The following is a 23,074-nucleotide window of genomic DNA, read 5'->3' on the forward strand; positions in this document are numbered from 1 at the left end:
TAGATGCCACAGGCAGCAATGAAGATTCCAGATCCAATATAATTACTTGTATTTTCCCGATCAAACTGGATGGCTCTCTGCTTTTAAATGGAGTGAGACCTGAAGAATCCTGTGTGAAATAAATTTAGTTAAAAATCCATTGAGGGAACAGGAAACAAACTCTTTTGGATTACATTCATATCTGTAAGTAAATCTGTGACACAGCAAAGCGGTCCCTGTCTGCAGCTCTTTACCTCTGCCCTCGATCCCCACGGCATGCAGCTTGCTACCATCACTTCTCAGGTGCCTCCTCCAGCGTGGAGGAGGGAAGACTATCATATGACAGGCACAGGAGCAAAGGGAGACACTGATGATGAGCAAGATCAGAGCTGTAGTTTTACACATGAACTCCAGATGAGTTAAGAGACAGGCTAACCAATGCCTCATTTTCCAAGCGCAGACATTGGGGCCTCAGTGAAATTTCTAAAGACAACTGCAATTGTCTGGCTCCCTTTGTGGAGAAGCCCTACATCATACAGGGAGGACTCCTTCCTAGAATGAAGTTTACAACAACTATCTTGGAGCAGTGACTCTGAGGAGAAACCAAGAAACCAGATGTTATTTGTATTAACTAGAATATAATTCTAGCTGGGCAGTAGTAGCACATGCCTTTAATCCCAGCACTTGGGAGACAGAGACAGGTGGATCTCTGTGAGTTCAAGGCCAGCCTGATCTACAGAGTGAGTTCCAGAACAGGCTCCAAAAAGAAAAACCCTGTCTTGAAAAACAATATATACGTGTGTGTGTGTGTGTGTGTGTGTGTGTGTGTGTGTGTGAGAGAGAGAGAGAGAGAGAGAGAGAGAGAGAGAGAGAGAGAATGTATTATGTATATAAATATATCCACATAATTCTATTCCAATGAAGGTCAGAGGGAGAAATAGAGGTACTAGGGAAAAACCATCTTTTATTCTATCTTAACATCAAATTGGAAATTGAATTTAGCATTTGGTCTAAACACAAAAATGATTAAATACAGAATCACGGGTTTCTCCCGTGTGGAGAAAGTGGGGTATAAAAGGATATAGTGAAAGGGAGGGTGCTGGTTGCTATTTTCTCCTCAAGAATTCTGAGTAACCCTGTGTCTATACCAGGAACTGTCTGAGAGGGATGAGTAAGAGCTGAATGCCCTCAAACAGAGTTCTAACCTGTGGTGTTTCTGCTTTCCAGAAGCTTTTCTCTTTGCTACCTTGAGCAGACTCAGGAGGTTTCTCACTCTTTAAAGAAACAGGATGGTCTTTTTTCAGTACTCCCTTTTTTTCTGGTACCTTCAAAAGAAAAAGACACCAAAGTCTATCATGTATCTTCAAAATTCTAAACAGTAATGAAAAGAGGAACTTGGCCTCTGGGTTTTGAAAGTCCATTAACCGGCTCATAGGTAGTATTTCAAAAATAGTATCTCCTAAGCACTAGGGTTTTTCTAGGACTGAGATGCTGCTCAGTGGCAGAAGGATGGCCTGGCATGCACAGCTCTTGAGGGGAAAAAAAAAGATTGTGACTTACACAGGAATCCCTTCTGCAATAAAAAGGAAAAATCATACAAAAACTCAGATTTAAGTTTTGCATCTGAAAGACACAAAAATGTAGTCTGTATTATATGCAAGGGTCCTTCAACAAACTCTTTAAAAAACAAAACAAGGCTGCAGCACAATCAGAGACTCTGAAAGCACCTCCTACAAACACACTGCTCCGTATATTATCTGTCATTCGTTTACAGTGACCTTTACAATTCTCTGGGAATTTTCTTTCATCTCTAACTGAGCATTTGTTTCCTATCTCTAACTGAGCATTTGTTTCCTATCCTCCCCAAGCCTGAGAATAAAAAGCTGGTACCACAGGCTGAGTCTTGGCAGAGCTGAAAAGATCATCATCTTCATCGTCACCAAAGAGGCTTCCACCATGTGGCACTGGCAGCTGAAAAAAATGACACCCCAATTACACATCCAAAAGGAAAGCAATTTGCCTACACCTGTGAGCCACATAATCTCCAACACAGTGGGAATCAGTAGCTACAAACCCTGGGTTTTTTGGTGCCAGCAAAAAGATCAACATCTGGGTCATTGTCTTTTTGCAGCTTGTGGCTGAAAAGCAGCTCTTCATCCTGGAAGACGCCTGTGCTCCTGGGGCGGCCAGATGTTTTGAGACCCTGGGCAAAAGACAAGATCAAAAATGAACACAATGAAGATGTCCCCTGGTAAAAGTCTGACCACAGCCTTACATGTCAATCAGCAGGGGAAAAATGAACAACAAAAGATTATATAACTACCCAAAATAGTGGTTACAAATGAATTATCAAAAATAGTGGTGAATAAATTTGTAAACAGAGCATATGTACAAACTTTCCTATAGTACCTAAACTTTTTGTTACCTCCACCCCACCCACCCCACCCTTGCCAAGAAAATAAATAAATAACCCAATCCTAATCCATAATAACCGAAGAGGCAGCACTCTGGGGGGTAAAGTCAAGCTACACTGAGTTCTCCATCTCATTTATGAAAGGAAGAACAATGTAGAAATTGCTATGAACAATTTATTTGGCTTGGTATTAAAAGGAGGAGGGCTGGGGAGATGGTTCAGTGGGCAAAGTGTTTGCAGCACAGCATGAAGACCTAAGCCCCACCATCCCACCACCCACATAAAAAACCTGGGCTTGGTGGTACATATCTGTAGCCCCAGAACTGGGGGCAGGACAGAGGAGTGAAGAACAAGAAAGAACTTGCTGCCCATCATCCTGAACAATCAGTGAGAGACTCTCTCTCAAATAATGTGGAAAGCCATAGCAAGAGAGGACAACACCCAGTGCCAACCTCTGGCCTCCACACATTGGCACATAAACATGGATGTCCTCCTGCACACACAACCACATACAGAGAACACTGAAACCAATGCAGCTGACAACCTAGGTGTCCTAGCTGGTTTTTGCATGTCAACTTGACATAAACTAGAGTCATCAAAGAAGGAGCCTCAGTTGAGGTAATGCCTTCATGAGATCCAGATATAAGGCATTTTCTCAGTTATTGATCAAAGGGGGAAGGCCCAGCCCATTGTGGGTGGTATTGTCCCTGGGTAGGTGGTCCTGGGTTCAGGACCCAGAAAGCAAGTTGAGCAAATCATAGGAAGCTAGCCAGTAAGCAGCACCCCTCCATGGCCTCTACATCGCTCCTACCTCCAGGATCCTGCCTTGTTTGAGTTCCTGTCCTGACTTCCTTCAATGAAGAACAGCAATGCTGAAGTATAAGCCTAATAAATCCTTATCTCCCCAACTTGCTCTTTGGTCACGGTGTTTCATCTCAGCAATAGAAATCCTAAGACACTAGGTTTTATGATTTGTTCAAAGTCAACGATCTTTTTTCAGCATATTTTTAGTTGTGAAGCCATCAGAATCTAAAAATACACTTGTATCTTACCAACCCCTCATAAAAAGTCAAGAAATTAGTGGATTCCCAGAACCATGTGGTGTACCTCCAGTTCCTAATGATCCAATGCCTCTTCTAGCTTCTGTGGGTACTAGGCACACATGTGATGCATGCAGGTAAAATACTTATATATGCAAAATAAAAATTTAAAAAGATATATCTGTCTAGTTTGGGTTCAAAACAATAGCAGCCTTACAGAACAAGGCTACTCTGTTCAGCAGTGAAATTATTGGAATATATGTTGTGTGTCTTTTTAGGACTGGGTTACCTCACTCTGTATGATATTGTCCAGTTCCATCCATTTCATAAAAATTTCATGATTTTATATTTTGTTACAGGTGAATGGCATTCCCCTGTATATGTACCACACTTCTATCATTCAGTCATGAGCTGAAAGACATCTAGGTTGTTTCCATTTCTTGGCTACTGTTGAGTAGAGCAGCAATGACCATGGCTGAACAAGTGTCTGTGGAGTAGGATGTCAAGTCCTTGGACATGTGCCAAGGAGTGGTACAGCTGAGGCATACGACAGATCTACTTTAAGTGTAATTCTCCACACTGATTTCCAGAGTAGCTGTACCAATCTGCAGTCCTACCAAAAGTGATCAGGGTTTCACTCCCATACATGCTCTAGCATTTGTTGTTGGTTGTTTTCCTGATCTTAGTCATTCTGACTGGGGTAAGATAAATCTCAAAAGTAATGAGATAAATACAGAAAGGGAATGTGAAATGAGAGTAAATAACACTAAGAATGTTTGAAAAGGTCACAGGGAATTACAGTATTTTATAAGGTTACTAAAAATCCACTTGTGTGTATGCATGTTTATATGTATATATAATTTAAATGGAGTTATACACATGGGGTGACAGTGCTCCCAAGCATAGGAAACTTCCCTTCACACTGTTATCAGCAATTTCCAAGAGATACCCCAAATAATAAAGGTTATTGCCATTGGCCTTGACGGCCCCCAAGAACATACTACAGACACAGGACTTGGAGGAAGTGAGCTAGACATGACTTGGAAGCTTCCCTCCCCAAGGATTGCCTCTCACAGCTACTGGAAGGTGCTATGCAAGCTGTTGATGTGGGATATCCTTCTGTATATGTGTTGCTTTTATTGACTAGTAAATAAAGCTGCTTTGGCCTATGGTGGGACAGAATATAGCCAGGCTGGAAGGGATATAGAAAGAGAGTAGGCAGAGTCAGGGAGATGCCATGTAGCTGGTGAAGGAGACAGACACTGGAACTTTACCAGTAGGCCACCACCTTGTGGTAAAACATAAAATAATAGAAATGAGTTGATTCAAGATGTAGGAGCTAGCTAGAAATACGCCTGAGTCATTGGCCAAGCAGTGTCACAATTAATACAATTTCTGTGGGATTATTTGGGTCTCAGCAGTCGGGAAATGAACAAGCAATCTGTGCCTACAAGCTGCCACGGGAGAAAAATCAGTAGTCCTAACTAGGTATAAACCAAAAAAACCACAACAATGGCAGCCCAGTAAGTCCTCCTTAATGGTATAATAGTGGCACTTGTACTCTAGCTGCAACCAGTAGCTGTCTAATCGGACTTCAGGCAGACTTGATAGAAATGTATGCCTAGCACTGTAAACCTAACACCTGTGGCTAGGAAGATCCTAGACTCTAAAGAGAACCTACTACTGACATTTCCTAAACTAATACAATTTCTAGCTATATTCTCAATACTTATCCTTGTGCCCATAAATGTGTAACTGTGCAGCAGAGATCATCATAAAGATCCAAAATCAATGGCAGATGAGCAGCTACAAAAGAATCCATATGGCCTGCAAAAGCTAACAGTTTCATAGAGCCCTTTAGAGAAAGGGTTTCTGATACCTGATAAACTGATAAAAGGCCCTTCTACCACTGATATTTCTAAAACTGAATGCTAACATAACTGAAGTACACACATCTGCCCTATCTTCCCGTTCCTACTGCTTACTCTTACAATAGCCAGGGTTTTCAAGAGCAACAAGGTCTATACGCCTCAGAAGAAGCAAGTAAGATTCTGTGTCCCTCACTAACCTGAGGGACTTAAGGGGCAAGCCACAGATGTGCCTGAGAACCAACATCCGAGTGGAGAGACTCACTGACACTTACACTGGAAACCCAGACTTCCCCAGCCCTTGCAAGGCAGCAGCAGCCCCATCTGAAAGGGAGTCCCTTCATCTCCTCTGGGCACTCTCACATCTACTGCCCTGCTCACCTTTGCTATTTCCTTCGGTGGCACACAGGCACTGCTTTGATCTTCCACTTTATCTTCCTCATCAAACAAACTAAGGACAGTTTTGGTTCTACCCTTGGTTCCTTTGTCCAATGGAGATGAAGAAGAAAATAAATCAGAAGGTTCGACTGCTTCCTGATCAGATGCAGTCAAAAGTCCTTCCTACAAACAGAAATAGGAAAAAATTAGTAACTAGAAAGTAAAATCCTACCATGGCCCTCACAAGCTCGCCATTAATTCATTAACTCTCACATTAACATGACTCAGTGCAACACAGCTTATCACATACACTACCATGTGACAAAACACTACAGTCACCAAGGGGCTTGTGCAGACAATCTGAAGTTAAAGATGATTTTTCCAATCCTGTTAAGCCAGAGGCCCCTCTTCCTCCTACAAAGTGAAAGGGTAGTTATAACCCTGATGTTGCTTATTTACTAGAATTTCTAAATAATAATGTCAATAAGTGTCAATCATAAGGAAGGGATCCTAATTCCTAGTTTTAATATGTATGTCTTAGATGGAAACTTAACTAGCAAAATCACACATTCAAATTGTAGCCTTACATTGTCCATCTACATAGAACAATTTCTGACATGACACTAAAAGTGCAACATCAGCCCAATACTACCACACGCAGGCAAGATACCACTGGTCAGAACAAGAAAGAAAAACGGTTTCCAATTAAACACACTATTGACTGTAGAGTGCATCCCAACTTTCAGTGGAGAAGCATGTTTCATTAGAGAATACCATATAAAGTAATGCTAAGTGCTTATGAATAAAAAAGAAAGCAAACAAACCTAATTCTCAAGGAGTTTACACTTAACTAAGGGACAGGGCAGCATAACAGTTTGAGTCAAGGGTAGAGCTGTGACAGACAATCAGCCTGTCCACATCAGCCACCAGGAGGGGAGGATTCGAGTGACTCGGGTTCATGAGTGTCCCTGTCGCTTTCAGGGGCTTCTGTGGGGAAAGTAAATGAAACATTCTTCGCACCGGTCCTGGGAGAAACAGCTGTACCTACAGAGAACTAGGAAACACAGGGCACACCGCAAACAGAAAGCAACTGTTGACATGAATCCCCAGCTACAGTCAACAGCATTAGCTGAAGGCCTCCAGAAAGAGACAACAAACCTTCAGAACAGAATACTATTCAGAGGAAAACCCATTTCACTTTGCTCTGATTTAGCAACATCAACAAGAAGTAAAAGCATGGAAACCCAGCTTCATGAGAGTGACATCTGAACTCAGAAGTGAGGACCATAGAACCAAGAAAAACAGGACATCAGGGCAAGTCAGGGCAAGTCAGCGTGAAGAATGAGATGAGGAGCGGCACTCTGCAGAGAGGCAGAATGCACTGCTACCCAACATGACGCTAAAGTAAAAGAGGAGCCTTTCATTTCACTGCATATAGGAATTCAGCTAGAAAGTGAACCTAATCGAGGAGTCCCCGAACAGCAAGGGCACAGGCTATCTTCTTACCACACTGAGAGTTTTCTAGTCTTCTTACAAACACATTTATTTACACAAAAGCATTTTCAGTGTTGAAAATGTGGGGAGATTGTATGTGTCACAAATGGACTAGAAAACCAAAGAGGCAGCTTACCTTCTCTTCTACTTTAGCCACATCAACGTGCCCCACCTCTGGCGACTCTTTGGCATTATCAACCTTCACATTCACCGATTTCACACCGGATGGTACCTCATTCTCCTCCTCATCACTGAACAAAGATGGCACCTCAGAGATGCTTTCTTTTTTCTACCAAGAGAAGAGAAAATAACATCCACAATGATTAAAAAATTATGCCTGAATAGCATGGTGATGTATAAAGCCAGCCCAAACCAGTCCATTCAGGCATGTGCTAAGTATAGTGTAGGAAGGGCAGATAGGACAGTAACTATGGCCTCAAGATGGAAGGCATTAACAAACAGGATTCCTCCAGACTTAAGACCACAGTACTTCAGACTTTGTTACTGCTAGTAATCAGTCTCTCCTCTTACAGTTCACCTGAAGGACAGCACTCAGTAGCTGCAACTCCAAATCTGTGCTCTTTGCACTCAGCCACAGCAACCAGTCAACCCACTGTGCCCTTCTGAATAAATACACTATTTCACTCGTTACCTTTACTTTATTCCTTATCTACGTGTCCACTCATCTGAAAGCACCACTCACTAAATGACAAGGCACAGTATTTGACACAGAGCAGCTGCTCAAGTTTGCAAGACCTTCAGCTCACTCACCAATCCATTCTTTGGAAGGCAGGAGTTTAGAGAGTAGGGAACTGAGGATATGTGACCAACCTGGAGTTACCCACAGCCTACAAGAAAGCAATGCCTAGCCAAATTAGGAAGGCTGATGCGGGAAACTATGCAAGGCAATACTAACATAATTGAAAATATTACAAATGAAAATTAGAGTAAAAGGAATTTTAGTTATTATCAGTAAGAGATACTTAAAATGAAAAATGATTTCAACTTGAAATCAAAGATGGGAATTCACAAAAGCAGAAGACAACAGGCAATACTTCAGTGATTAAAGAAGGAAAAAAAAAGTAGAGCACATCAGACCATTAACAATTTAAAGATGAAGTGCCCCCAAAGGCTCAGGAGTGGTGCTATTTGAGGAAGTTCTAGCAACTTTAGGACATAGGGCATTGCTGGAGGAAAGTCACTGAGGATGTGTCCTTGGGAGCTAAGTCTTGTCTTCCCATATCCTGTCCCTCTAGCTGTGTTCTATCCACCACGGATTGAGTAGCCTCAATTGCCATGATGTTCGCCTTGACACAGGTCCAGCTGCAACAGAACCAAGGCCTAAGGACTGACCCTCTGAAATCATGAGCCAAAAGAGCCTTTCCTCCTTCAGTTAAGTGTGTTATCACAGCAACTCCAAGGCTGGTTTTCAGATCTGACAAGGTGGCATCTCTACTCACGTAGCACAATCTTACAGGTATTTTCTGGGTCTGGGAAAATGAATACCATTGTTGCAGGAGGAGCAGATGCAGGAGGAAAGCCAAACAGAGAGCTTCCACTGTCAGCATCATCTTCAAAGAGGAGTGATGTTCGTTGAGTCTTCTTTTGGCTATATGAACAAATAGAAGATAAAATTCAGGAGGAATACAATTTTAAAACAAAAGTACTATTCTTTTGGCCACATCCACAATACACAACCTCCCATCATTTGTTGACTATGTACAGTTTAAAGTTGGTGATTTGAAAAATCTTTGGATAGAAAGACTTCAATCTTACAAACAGCAGCCTCTGCCTTTCAGAAGAACCTGATGTGCAAGAGCCCAGAGACCTGCTCATGAAGCCTTGTCAGTCGCTTTCTGCATTGTGCAGCTGCACTTGCTCTTAGATCTGACAGACGCATTGCATTCCTGGTAGTCACAAGCACAGAATTCTCCAATTATCACCTTCTCCAACAGATAATGAACTAAGAGTAACTATGCCTACTTCCAGCTGAGCCACAGAACACAGAGCCAGAGTCAGTTTTTTCAATGTAACCCTCTTTTCTGCTTTCTACTTTTTGATTCAGAGTAGCTTTACTGGACTATAATTTACATAATAAAATTACCCCCTTTAAAATATACCTTTCGCCGGGCAGTGGTAGTGCACACCTTTAATCCCAGAACTCGGGAGGCAGAGGCAGGTGGATCTCTGTGAGTTCGAGGCCAGCCTGGTCTACAAGAGCTAGTTCCAGGGCAGCACCAAAAGCTACAGAGAAACCCTGTCTCGAAAATCATATATATATATATATATATATATATATATATATATATATATATATATATACCTTTCAATATGTTTAACATATTGAGAGCTGAAAACCATTACCATAGTCTAACATTTTCATCACCTCAAAGGAACTCCAAACCCCTTAAAAATTAACTCCCAATTCCTGTCTCCCCTCAACCCCTGGCAACCACCAACCTACTTCCTCTCTCTGGGTTGATCCATTCTGGACATTTCATATAAATAGTATCATTCAATCTGCGATCATATGTGACTTCTTCAATTAATGTGTTTTCTAGGTCATGTCCTATCAGACATTCTCTATGCAGAACCAGAGGTCACAGACTTACCAAGTGTCAAGTCTTGGCAGCCTAAAAGCAGAAACAATAATGTCTGGAGAGATGTAACTATTTAGGGAAATCTGAGGTACTTTATTAATCTGTTTATGAAGACCACCAGCTAACGCACAGTATTTCCACATTCAATGGATTGCCTGTTTGTTCTATCTCGGTTCAGCTGAACTTCAAAGTAATCACAACTCTCCAGAGGAAAAGGTTTAGATGCAGTAGTCACTCTGAAGACACAGCTATCCAGGCAGCACAGATAGCCTTGCCCATGTCACTCTCCACAAGCCCCCAGCTTCAGCTCAGACAATCACCTAGGCCAGAAGGTGTGATCAGTACCTGCTGGCAGTCCACTCTTAATATCACAGTTTTCAACATTCAGGATTTCTATCAAAGTAGGAGACTATTTAAGTAACCTTCTTTACGGTAGATCTAAGGAGGGTGGGGGGCATAAACTATAACAATCTCATTCTTAAACCCCTAAGAGAAAAAACTGTTTGAAGGTTAAGAAAATTTCAGAGAAAGAAAAATGAAGGCAAATGTTTCCACTGAAGAGCAAGGGCAGCTCCACCTGTGCACGCATGACAGCAAGCCATCAACCACCAGCAGCAGAAACACCATCTCACACACTAGACCGTTGCCTGCAATTGTGAAGACCTCACCTGTCCTTCGCAATAGCAAACAGGTCCGCTTCATCATCATCCTCCTCAAAGAGGTTGGTCTTTTTCACAACCTTTGCTTCTTGGCCTTGGATGGTCCCTGAGTCCCATAGTTCTCCTTTGGACTTACTGTCAGATGCTAACTTGGTATGGGAATCAGTAATATTCCACTGGTCCTTAAAACATAAAACATGCATTAGAAATCTACAGGGCAGTACTAACAAAATGGCTAGGTGGGCAAAAGCACTTGCTACATAAGCATGAGGACCTGAGTTCAAATCCCCAGATCCCATGTTTAAAAGATCCACAATGGCCACACATGTATTCCCAGCATTGAGGAGCAGGGAGCAGAGATAGGTAGATCCCAGGCTAGCCAAACTACAAATGGACAACAGCAAGCCTCATCCCCTCCACTCAACACACATACATGTACACACAAATACACACACACACACATACACACACACACACATTCACATGCAAGGTACTGGAGCATTGCTTAGTGGTAGAGATATGTTATCTAGTAGCTAATTTAGATACGGAACATGACAACTAAAATAAAATTTTATCCATTAAAAAGTTACATTCAGACTAAGAATTAAGCACACTCGAAGAAAAGTCTTATCTTTGAACACCTCCGTTCTGGACTACACACACTTTCTCATTCATGCCTCTTCCACGCATGTTCCAATTTCTCTCTGCTATGGTTCCACCTTGTATAAAGGCAAAAGAACTTGTCTATTTTAAATAACCAAAATTAATTATATAGGGAATAAACAAAGAGAAATGTAAAAAGTAGCACTATGTCAACTTTGGAAGGGGATATTTTAAGTAAAATTCTAAAGCAGAAAAGGAAGGGGATCACCAGGACAGGGAAGGAGGCAAGAGAAGGTGACGAGGAGTGATACTCAAATACACCATGCAACCTATGAAAACTATAATTAAAAAAGGTTGACAGTTGAGAACTGCTCCTCTAACAGCCATGTTCAGCAATGATTACAGAGCTTTAAAGAAAATTCCAGTGAGAAGGCCACACCTACAAGTAATACTCTTTAAAGTCCCTAGGTGATCCCAGGGGAGCCAAGCAGGGAGTCCTCGCACCCTGGTCACCATCATCTGCTTTTCTTTCTGCTCACCAGCTTTGGCTAGGATTATTCTTTCCCTGACACCACTATGATGGGATGAATCCTACATGGCAAATGATTACAAACTCGGAAGAGGAAAACAATGAGGACTGGGTAGGTGGATGGGGAGGGGAGGTTAAGAGTACTGCTGACGAAGTATGAGGAGCTGAGTTCAAATCCCCAGCACCCACATAAACGATGTTGGGCACTGCCATGCATGGCCAGCTGGAGGAGACGGAGACATGAGGATGACCAGGTTGGCCAGCCATCAGCCTAGCTCTGGTGCAGTGACTGTCTCAAAGAATAAGAAGAGTGATAGAGCGGGACACCCGACACAGAGCAGGACACCCAGTAATAGAGCCTGCAGGACACCCAGTAATAGAGCAGGACACCCAACACAGAGCAGGACACCCAACACAGAGCAGGACACCCGACACAGAGCAGGACACCCAGTAATAGAGCAGGACACCCAACACAGAGCAGGACACCCAACACAGAGCAGGACACCCAGTAATAGAGCCTGCAGGACACCCAACACAGAGCAGGACACCCAGTAATAGAGCCTGCAGGACACCCAACACAGAGCAGGACACCCAGTAATAGAGCAGGACACCCAGTAATAGAGCAGGACACCCAGTAATAGAGCAGGACACCTGGCATCCAGGAAGGCTCATCTGTACACATGTGCTCATAAACTACTAATATGTACTACACACACGAGGGAGGGGCAGAGAGTCTATAATAAATATGCACATTTGAGCAGAAAACAAGTTCTCTTCAGTTGCTTTCAATAAACACTATTGTAGTTACAAGTTTTCTGTAACCTGGTACCCTCTAGCATCCCTATAATGAAAGAGCAAACACTATTAAATAGGAAAATCTTCCTTTTTACCAGTTTAAATTTCTTTCTCTTGAGAAGGGGTCCAAGTAGCCCAGGTTGGCCTTAAATCACTATGTGGCTGGGATAATCCTGAACTTCAGCTCTTCCTACATGCACCTCTCAAGTACCAGGAATACAAGTTTTCTAGTACATTAGGTGTGCGGGCTAGTTTTGGGTCAAGTTGACACAAGCTAGAGTTATTTTTGAAGACAGAACCTCAACTGAGAAAATATTCCCACCAGATTGCCCTGTAGGGCATTTTCTTCATTAGTCGTTGGCATGGGAGGGCAGAGCTCACTGGAAGTGGGGCCACCCCTTGGCTGATGAACCAGGGTGCTATAAGAAAGCAGGCTGAGTGAACCATGGGGAGCAAGCTAGTATGTTCCACCCCTCCATGGCCTCTGCCTCAGTTCTGACCTCCGGGTTCCTACTCTGAGCTCCTTCTCTGAATTCCCTCAGTGATGAACTCTTACATGGACCAGGAAGCTAAAAATTAACCCTTTCCTCCCCCAAACTGCTTTGATCATGGTGTTTCATCACATCAGAAGAAACCCTGAGTGCTTCACCTCTAGGCTACAACACCAGCTCTTTTAACAGCTTTTCATTTTTTAATTTTTAGTATTTTATTATTTCCCTGTGCTGAACATAGAATTAGGGTCTTGTTCGTGCTGGATAAGTACTGCACATCTAAGTTACATCCCTGGTGCCAGAAAGACCTTTCATACTCAGGGCACTAAATTTTATAATATTTTTGCTTCTCATCCTTTTAAGATAAAATGTAAATCTGATCAGCTAAATCTGAATAATGATTAAGCTACTCTTGATTTTGCTGATGTGTATCCAACTCACAAATGTGAACACCCACCACCCTACTGAAAAGGTGGTTAATCCCAGCCTAATGACACAAAGCAGTCCTTAACAGAGAATGCACAGTGGACAGAGCCCTGGACACATCACCCTCAAGCGTGGCACCTTGGCAACAAAGAGAGCAGAAGCATCAAGTCCTCTGACCTTTTCCTTGCCCCGTCCCCTAATAATAAAACAAAACAGAACACCCCAAATCTCTACTGTGAAGCAGAACCAATAGAGTCCTCCCTGTACCTAGAGGAAAGGCAACCCACTTCCGAGGACACAGGGAAAAACTTGGATAAGCAGACCTCGCTAAGCCCCCACTTGCCACTGCAGACCAGACTCTCCACTCCCATCACGCTTCTCCCCAGATCGTCGTTTTCTATCATACTTAGCAAAACACACCACAGGCTCCTTATCACCTTAATGAACCTTAAATGGAAATGCTTATTTTCTTGTTACAGAGTGTCAGCCATGAACCTTGTGGTGGAAGCCATATTAACCCCATTTTGAAAGTGTTAATGTTTAACACATTACACGAATGTTTTTCTGTAAAGGACACCATCTTGTAAACACCATCTTTTGGTGACCAGCTCCAGTGAGTATGGAACAGAAAGAGGACACGTTTACGGCAGCTCGAACACAATCTCACGTGTGGGCAAACCTTAACCTACCTCCTCATCGCTGCTGAATAGCAAGGCAGATGCTTTCTTTTGGGGCTGCTCTGAAGGTTTTGGTTTCTTTTGGCTCTGAGACTGTACAGATGAAACCTGCTTCTTAGCTGGTGCACTCCCAAAAAGGTTATCCTAAAAGGACCAACGGCAGGAAAGCATACAAAGGTGTCACCAGTTCGTACACATGAAACCCAAAGAAGTCATTCTCCCACGAGGAGCAGAGTATAACAAGCCTGGGGAAAACAGTCACAAACACCACACATCTCGGTCTACAACCTCTGTCCACAGAGGGAAAACAAGATTACCACAGAACTCTTTTAATTAAAAAAATTTTTAAATTATTATTGTGTGTGTGCTTGTGTTGGGGGTGCTGTATGTGTATAGGTTTGGTTTATGACATGAAACTCTTAACAGGATACACTATGGCAGTGGACAGTCCTGAGCCAAAGACCAACAAAGGAGGTCTGTTAAGTAAAGTCTGTAAGGTAGAAAAAACAAATAACCAGCTGGGGTCCGGGGGAATGTTAGTGACAACAGCTTTTACCCACCATGCACTCAAATCCTGTACCAACCACTGTGCAAAGACATGGCATTATTTGTTTCACGGGCTACAAAGAACCTAGTGACCTTTAACCCACAGAAGATGGAGGTGCTGCAGAAGATCTGGGTTTGCAATAATGAAGCTGAGTATGGAACCACAGCTGCATGGACTGACCACTGCACAATACTACATAAGGGCTTGAACGTGGATCTTTTTTCCTCTGAGTTTTCATTACCACAGTGAATAAGAAATGTAAACCTAAAACACAGCTGTCTCTTCTTTACTCCTGCCACTGCATCCAATATATTCTCATATATCATTGGATCCAAGAGATACATCCTCCCTAAAGTTATTTATCAAAAGAGTGTAAAAAAAAAAAAAAAAAAAAAAACTATTTGGCTTTCCCCAATAAATGAGTCAAGATTTTAATGTCTTCCTAGTTGTATTACTATAAAAACTTGACCAGACATTGGTAAGCCAGGAGGTTTTCCATCATGCTTTTCTACTATATGCCACTCTGGCTATTCATAAAACCAAAAACCCAAATTTCTATTGTTCTAGGTTAATTATTTGGTGCTGCAATAACAACATTTACCTCTTCATCTTCATCACCAAAAAGGGAGACAGATGTGGGGAGCTGGTTGGACAGAAGTGATGTACTTTTTGACTTAGTTGAATTTTGAGAAGAAAACAAATCCTGTTGAATCAAAATCAAAGCTACTGGTTAGCAGGGTCTACCAGCTTTAACGTCGGCCAGCACAGTAGACTAGAATGTAACGGCTTTGTGTGTCTGCACTTGTGTCTGCCCTTGGTGTGGGGGCACAAGGAGCAAGAGAGAGACACAGGATGTTTCAGGCAGTCTTTGGAGCCTGTAGGGTAACCATATTTTCACCTGAAGGATGTAAGGCAGAAGACATTCCCAGCAGTCCTATGATGCAAACAAAAGGTTTCTTTGTCTAAAGTGTCAGAGGAAAGCATACAAATTCTACCACAAAACGGGCTACTTCGCAAAGTGCTAGACCTGCAGCCCCACTATTGTTGAGATCGTTCCCCAGAAACTATACTGCATCTTAGATTCCTACTATAGAAGGTTTGTGCTGGGAAGATTAACTCAGTGGTAGAGTGTGTGCCCAAAAGTGTCTACTATTCTACTTGAACTATAACTGGAAATGCTGCAAAAGGTCAGCGCAGTTCTGAACTGTCCTCAAAATGTAAAGGACTGTCAGCTTAGACCACAAGGGGCGCTCTGCAGACTGGGCTCCGTGAACTAGAGACATAAACTAGGACAACTGTCCCCTGGGCAGAGGAACGCCCACTCAAGAGCCAGATAATCAGACAAAACAAGAACATTTTCCACGACCTCTTCTGATGCTATCTTTTATTACACAATCAGTGTCTACCCCTCATCAACAGACCTAATGAGTTCACTGACCTAGAGAGAAGAATTCTTAGCACACTGGGTAGCAGCTGGCTCCATGAGTCACACTGGTTTGTTTACACAGAATAGGCTACAGAGTCCCATGGCCCTTCTGCATTTTACACACTGACAAATGGGCTGAATGCTCTAAGAATATCAAAGTAATTCGATCAAAGAACAAAACAATGATTTCTGGTTGTTATTTTGGATCTTCCTGGTTGGCAGGAGGAAAAACACACTTCTGTTACCTCAAACATGCCCCCCCCCCCCAAAAAAATGGTAAGGTAAAGTCTTGTGCATACTTGAGACAGATAAGCACAAAAAATCATTTCTTCCAGTTCAATATTTTATGTCCTAGACTGCCTTATGTTACTTCTCTTTGCCTAAAATTCTATGCAATATTCAATAAAAACCATTCACTCTATGATGGTGCCCATGGGGCAGAGCCTTGAATAATGGTCTTAAAACGAGCCTCCAGATTAATAAACACTACGCAGCATCAAGAAGTCAAGTTTGAAGGCTGGAAATAGAGCTCAGTGATAGAGTGCTTGCCTAGCATGCACAGGGCCATGGGTGTCTCTCTCACACATGTGCACACACATTTAAAAATGTTCAATGAAGTTTGTATCCTGCCCCAGGACTGCTGTAGCAATGCAGAAGAAATAGCATTGACTTCTGTGACAGATAATCTTGGTTTTCATTTGACACACTAAGGAAGACAGATCCTCAGACAAATAACTGCCTTCATCAGACTGGACTGTGGACATACATGCTAATTGATCTAGGAGGGCCCAGCCCACTATGGGCCTGGGCTACATAAGAAAGCTGGCTAAGTCAAGCAGGAGAGGGTAAGACAATAAACAGCACTCCTCCTTGATCTCTGCTCCGGTTTCCTGCTCAAGTTCCTGCTTTGGCTTTCCTCAAGGGTGGACAACCTGTAATAAGAAGTAAACCCTTTTCTCCCCAAGTTGCTTTTGATCAATGTTTTATCACAGCCAAGAAAAGCCATCTAGGACAACTTCCAAGACTAGAATAAAAAAGGCAGCACAGCCTCTATCTGACACTCGCAGGAGCTGAATCACCAGAAATAGGCCTGGCTTCCTGCACCTGCCATGCACCACATAGGGATGGAAGCCCAAGCTGCTTGAGTCTTCCTACCCACAACCTGTCATGTGTCACCAGCAATGAGAAGCAAACACTTCTGAATATGTATCACAGTGGGAATAAACGCACTAGCCGGTCACACTGTCACTAAGGGAAGCAGCAGGCTGGTTCCTTCTCTCACATAAGCATCTTATCACAATTGTGAGCCAACAGACAGTCTTACATTTCAGCATGTTAAAGGAAATGCAACGATTCAAACCCAAAAGTTAAAAAGTTACCTGCATATACACTGTTTTCTGAAGATCACATACTATATACTATAAGAAAATATAGGGGCTGGAGAGATGGCTCAGAGGTTGAGCATTGGCTACTCTTCTTGAGGTCCTAAGTTCAATTCCCAGCACCCACATGGTGGCTCACAACCATCTATAATGAAAGCTGGTGCCCTCTTTTGGCAGCAGGACAACATGCAGACAGAACACTGTACACATAACAAATAAATAAATTTAAAAAAAAAAGAAAATATAGGGCCTTGTATATGCCAGACATTTTACAGAACTGAATTATATATATGCCTAGCCCAAGAGATTATTTTTAAAATAAGAATTGAACTATTTAATAAAAAGTCTGACACCTCTGCTGACAGACTAATCAGAAAGTTATTAATGTTTTATCTATAGCTAAACCTTCAGAACTAAGAAAAGAATTCCATACCTCAGAGTCCTCTTCATCTGAAAACAAACCCTTCTGAGTCTTTGTTTCTGACACAAGCTTCAGATTTTTGCTGGAAGGTAAGGTTATCTAGTCGGATCCCCCACCAAAAAGGAAGGAAAAAAAACAGACTATCAGCAATTAAGAGACATGGAAACAAACTCATTCATTAGTTCAGAAAATGTCCCCAGCCTCTACAATGAGAAGGAACCAAACCAAGGGACTGAACATGCCTTGGACCTTCATCTGTATAATATTCACACAAAGATTTTAAATGGAAGTACCATGACAAAGAATTTTAAAACTGGTCTAAATTAGCAACAGAGATGACACAATATCACTAGAAAATAAGTTTCTCAGATTTGAGGAAACCCCAGAACAGCAAGATGGTACATACAAGACAAAGTCCAAGGCACATCTCGTGTACATGGGAGCATGCACTCTGTCACACAGGGCACAAAAGCAACAGACAAAGGGCGGCTGGTGAAGGGACCAAGATGATTTTGGATGCTGGCATTTTGGTAGTTGTGAGAGCAAAACAAGGATGTGACAAAATAAGGCAAACGCGACGGCTCTCTTTGTTGTCCTCTGACTACGTCTGGGCAAACGTGACGCTCTCTTTGTTGTCCTCTGACTACGTCTGGGCAAACGTGACGCTCTCTTTGTTGTCCTCTGACTACGTCTGGGCAAACGTGACGGCTCTCTTTGTTGTCCTCTGACTACATCTGGGCAAATGTGACGGCTCTCTTTGTTGTCCTCTGACTACGTCTAGCAGGGCACGCCTGGGAGCAACTTTTTTTCCTAACGAAATCATATAAAATTGGAAGACCTACTTTTAATCTGGATCTTTTGAAGTGGGACAATACACCACTAATCCAGAACTTTTGAGGTAGGAAGATCCACCTTTAATCTGGGCCACACCTTCCCTGGCAGCCTAGATAAAGGATGTGGAAGATGGAAGCTTGCTCTCACTGGCAAGTCCATTCCTCAGTGCATTAGAGCCTACTTCTCTGGGATTCTGGCATATCCTGAAGACCAGCTGAGGCATCCAACCTTGAAGACTTGACAACTACTAGATTCTTAGAACTTCCATTGGTAGTCAGCCATTGTTGGACTACCTGAACCACAGACCACAAGCCATTCTAATAATCCCCTTTGTAAATATAAATGTGTGTGTGCATGTATATATACACATACTCATTCTGTAACTTCTGTTCCTTTCAAAACCCTGATTAATACAGCATGTTTTACAAATGACAAAAAAGCCAGGTCTAAGGATGATACATGCTTGTAAACTCCGCACTGGAGAGACAGAGGCAGAACAGCGAGAGTGAGATAAGTCATGGTACAAGCAGAGAACTGACTACAGAAAGTTGATCTCTCAGCTCCACATGCACACTACGGTACTCGTGTGCCTGCATAAATACATCTTACATACATAACACAGACACACACCCACAGATGTAACACATATACGCATGCAATACATACACACACACACCCACACACACGAAAAAAAAAGAAGGAAGGGAGGGAGGGAGGGAGGGAGGGAGGGAGGGAGAGAGAGAGAGAGAGAAAGAAAAAAGATAGATAGCTGTATAGGACATGTGTGGAACAAGAGACAAAAAGACAGAATACAGACTATGTATGAAATAATTTTAAATCATTATCATATTGGGTATGATTTTATAAAAGAAATCTGAGGGCAAAGTGGAGCCTCATGAATGCAGACTAACATTAGATTTTTCTATAGTGTCACTGCCAACTCCTGGCCAATGACAATGGTATCTGGTCATAAAACAGTTTCACAAGAGCTGCCTAATAAAACATGTAGGGTGGTAAAACATCATAATGACTACAAATTACAAACGGTTCTGAAAACAGTTAGCTTACACAAGTTTCAGTCACCTATTTGGCAAATGCTCATATGAATCTGGTTGGCAGTTATTTGGAGTTTCATTGTATCTTTCCATTTCATGTCCAAAGTTCTTAAAACAAATGTGGCTGCTATTCTTGATTGTCAACGGGTAACATTTGGAAGAAGGAACTCAATTGAAGAACTGCTCCCATCAAATCGGCCTGCAGGCATGTCTGTCAGGTATCTCCTTGAGAGCTAACTGATGTAGAAGGGCCCAGCCTACTGTGGTCAGTGTACTGAGGGCAGCACCACCTCAGGGCAGGTGGACCTGGGCTGTGTAAGAAAGGGGCTGAGCAGGTCAGTGAAAACAAGGAAGACAGCAGCACTCTTCCACAGCCCTCTCTGGAGTGTTCCCCTTAGGATGGACTACGCCTGTAAGCCAAATAAGCCTCTTCTTCCCTAAGTTGCTTTAGTCGGTGTTTATCACAGCAACAGAAAGCAAACCAAAGCAATAAACATGAATGAGAACAATACATCCCTTTGAGATCCAGATAAACCACTACTGTAATATGCCCAGGCCAGTACCACGATCTGCTTCTACTCACCGTTTTATCTGCCCGTGTTGTGTTTTCATCTGTGTGACTGGAGGAAGTCTCTGGCAAAGCCGCTGCTTTTTCTCTGAATAGATCTCCTTCCTCATCATCAAAGATAAGGGCAGTGGATTTGGTTTTGTCTTTTAAAAAAGCCACAGCAAAAATTACATCATCATCAAAATCCTACTGCAAAATTCAGACAAAAAAAAAAACCAAAAAACAAAAAACAAAAAAAACCTCTCCCAAAGTAAATATGAAAGGCAACTTGTTTCTTGATCATTTACAAAGAAATACAAAGTAATCGGAGCCATGCTCTTTCTCTTTTTCCCTGCAATTCCAAGAACTGACCAGGGAGGGCTAGGTGCCAGTTTATGCTCTGCCACTGAGCTACTCTCCCTAGGTCCATCTCCCTGGTACTCGAAGCATGATAAACACTGACCATCTGAACAACACCCTTATCCAAACAGAAACATCCTATGCTGAGTGCATCTAAGATGGGACTAAAGAGTAGAGATCACTCTAAAGGGCCAAAAAGTGAATAGTTCTAGGAAGAAAATGGGAACACTGACTCCTATTTTTATTAAAAACCAAACTATACAGCAATAGATGAAAGCAAATGCTGGAATTCCCCTCCTCCACACCTGCCCAGCCACACAAGAGACAGAAGAGTTCGGTATATGTGCTTCTAAATCTCCCACTACTTCATGCATTAATGTCAGCTATTCATAAGACCAAATTTTAAATAATCTGAGCAAAATGCCCTACCATTTGTGATTCCATTTAATGTAGAGAATATTCCCAAGTGAAAAAGTAAATACCTCATTGTTTTTATGAGATCCATTTATTTATTTATTTATCTATTCATTTAAGTGTTTGTGTGTGTATGCTCATATATGGGAGATATTTATTTACTAATTTATGTGTTTACATATGCTCATGTATGGGATATATTCATTTATGTGTTTGCATGTGTGTATGCTCAAGTATAGAGGATATTTACTTATTCATTTATGTATCTGCATGTATGTATGCTCATTTATGGGACTATTTATGTGCTTGTGTGTGGCTATGCTCACATATGGGGAGATTTATTTATGTGCTTGTGTGTGGGTATGCTCATGTATGGGGAAATTTATGTGTTTATGTGTGGGTATGCTCATGTATTGGGTGTGTGTGTATCTGTGCATGTCAGGTGTCCTAACACTACCTATTCCTTCGAGGCAGGGTCTTTTCCTGATCTTGGGGCTTGTGTTTTCTCTACCGGGCTGGAAGCCTACAAACCACAGTGATCCTATCTCAGTCCCTGTCGAGCTGGAGTTACAGGCATGCACTTGATTCCAGGCTTGTTACATGGGTGCTGGGATCAGAACTCTGGTCCCCAAGACTTTGTAGTAAGTACTCATAACCTCTGGGCCAGCTCTCCAGCCCCTCATTTGATGTGGGAGTGTCATATATCAATCTGTTGATTTCATTGGTTAAGTAAGAAAGAAACTGCTTTGGCAATCTGATAGGGCAGAATTTAGGTGGGCGGAGTAAACAGGACAGAATGCTGGGAGGAAGAGGAAGTGAGCTGAGATACAGGGCAGCTCCTCTGAGAGACAGACACCATGCTCTCCTCTCCAGAGCAGGCGCGATGAAGCTCCGACCCAGGATGGATGTAGGCTAGAATCTTTCCGGTAAGCGCACCTTGGGGTGCTACACATATGAATAGAAATGGGCCAGGCAGTGTTTAAATGAATAGAGTTTGTGTGTCGTTATTTTGGGGCATAAGCTAGCCAGGACCAGGAGCTGGGGTGGCAGAAACACAGCCAGCAGCTCCCACTACACTCATTCTTTTCAGCAATTCTGCAAACAGAAAGACCACAGCTTTCCCGACTAAGGAAACCCTGAGTGGTTCCCTACTTCTTGTTCCCTGAGCACAGTCATGTATCAGTAAGGCATGGGTTCTGTATCAGTAAGGTTTGTAGAAATGTCTGCTAAGACGTCGAGAGCCCTTCCAGGCTGAAGGAGACACTTCTACATTCGCTTATCACCATTTACTTGTCCACTGAGCCCGCTGCATATTTCTCCAGTTTCCTATCGGCATCATGTTCTAACACATTCTAGTTTCATCTTTTCCTGACACCATTTTCTCCTTTGTCCAACCGTTGAGCCTGTGTGCACCTCAGGATCTACCCTTCTTCTCTTCTAGAACACCGCCTGATGAATGTTAAGTATTGTCCCTCAAATGTGAACTCAGAGCTGAGGCTGTAACTAAGAGAGTATTAGAAATGTGGGCTCTTGGGCCCCACCCCAGAACCACTCAGCCTCAGGGAAGAGACACATTTGCATACTGAAAACCAAAGTGCTTATAGGAAAGACAGACCGGGAAGAGCACTGAGCAAATAATAGACCAGAAATGCTACGGGGGACAAGGCCAAGGATAAACTGAGCTATCTGGCAGAGAAGAGAAGGTGGGAACTAAGCAACCAGCCACTGCAATGTTCTGCTTGTGTAATTACCCAGAGCTGCTAGGAGGAAGAATGACTAAACTTCTGTCTATAATTTGAAAGGCAGAAGCAGAAACCTTGAGAATAGAAACAGGAGAAGAAATTAGGCTCCATATAAAGAAGTTAACCTCAAAAATTAGTTTCCAATGCAGAAAGGATTGGCCTGTTAGGAATCCCCAAGTTTATGGCATGATTTAAGCAGTGCTCAGCTAGACATTCCGGAACTGCAAGAGACACTGAATGTGAAGAGTCCTGTCCCTTTAAGTTCAGCATTCCTTTTTGTTTTTTTTTGTTTTTTTTTTTCAAAAGGGTTTCTCTATAGCCCTGGCTGTCCTGGCCTTGAACTCAAGAGTTCTGCTTGCCTCTGCCTCATGGTGGAGCATTGGGATTAAAGGTT

General features: G+C 42.5%; 1 protein-coding gene across 7 annotated transcripts in view; it reads right to left on the minus strand.

Annotated features, from left to right (window-relative positions):
- Positions 1–23,074, minus strand: part of Washc2c (WASH complex subunit 2C) — a 48,664-nt gene that overhangs the window by 6,901 nt on the left and 18,689 nt on the right. For 4 of the 7 annotated variants that reach the window (XM_057764925.1, XM_057764917.1, XM_057764908.1 and 1 more), the window contains exons 15-26: positions 20,201–20,328; positions 17,741–17,827; positions 15,101–15,202; positions 13,965–14,096; positions 10,441–10,613; positions 8,679–8,781; positions 7,309–7,461; positions 5,682–5,861; positions 2,054–2,182; positions 1,870–1,950; positions 1,185–1,304; positions 47–109 (exon numbers count right to left, since the gene is read on the minus strand). In XM_057764925.1, the coding sequence (XP_057620908.1) occupies positions 47–109; positions 1,185–1,304; positions 1,870–1,950; positions 2,054–2,182; positions 5,682–5,861; positions 7,309–7,461; positions 8,679–8,781; positions 10,441–10,613; positions 13,965–14,096; positions 15,101–15,202; positions 17,741–17,827; positions 20,201–20,328 (1,451 nt within the window). The remainder of the gene's footprint in view (positions 1–46; positions 110–1,184; positions 1,305–1,869; positions 1,951–2,053; positions 2,183–5,681; positions 5,862–7,308; positions 7,462–8,678; positions 8,782–10,440; positions 10,614–13,964; positions 14,097–15,100; positions 15,203–17,740; positions 17,828–20,200; positions 20,329–23,074) is intronic. The other 3 variants (XM_057764954.1, XM_057764934.1, XM_057764943.1) reach the window with 2 other exon arrangements.

Source organism: Chionomys nivalis, chromosome 1 (genome assembly GCF_950005125.1).
Source record: "Chionomys nivalis chromosome 1, mChiNiv1.1, whole genome shotgun sequence".
Classification (NCBI taxonomy): domain Eukaryota; kingdom Metazoa; phylum Chordata; class Mammalia; order Rodentia; family Cricetidae; genus Chionomys; species Chionomys nivalis.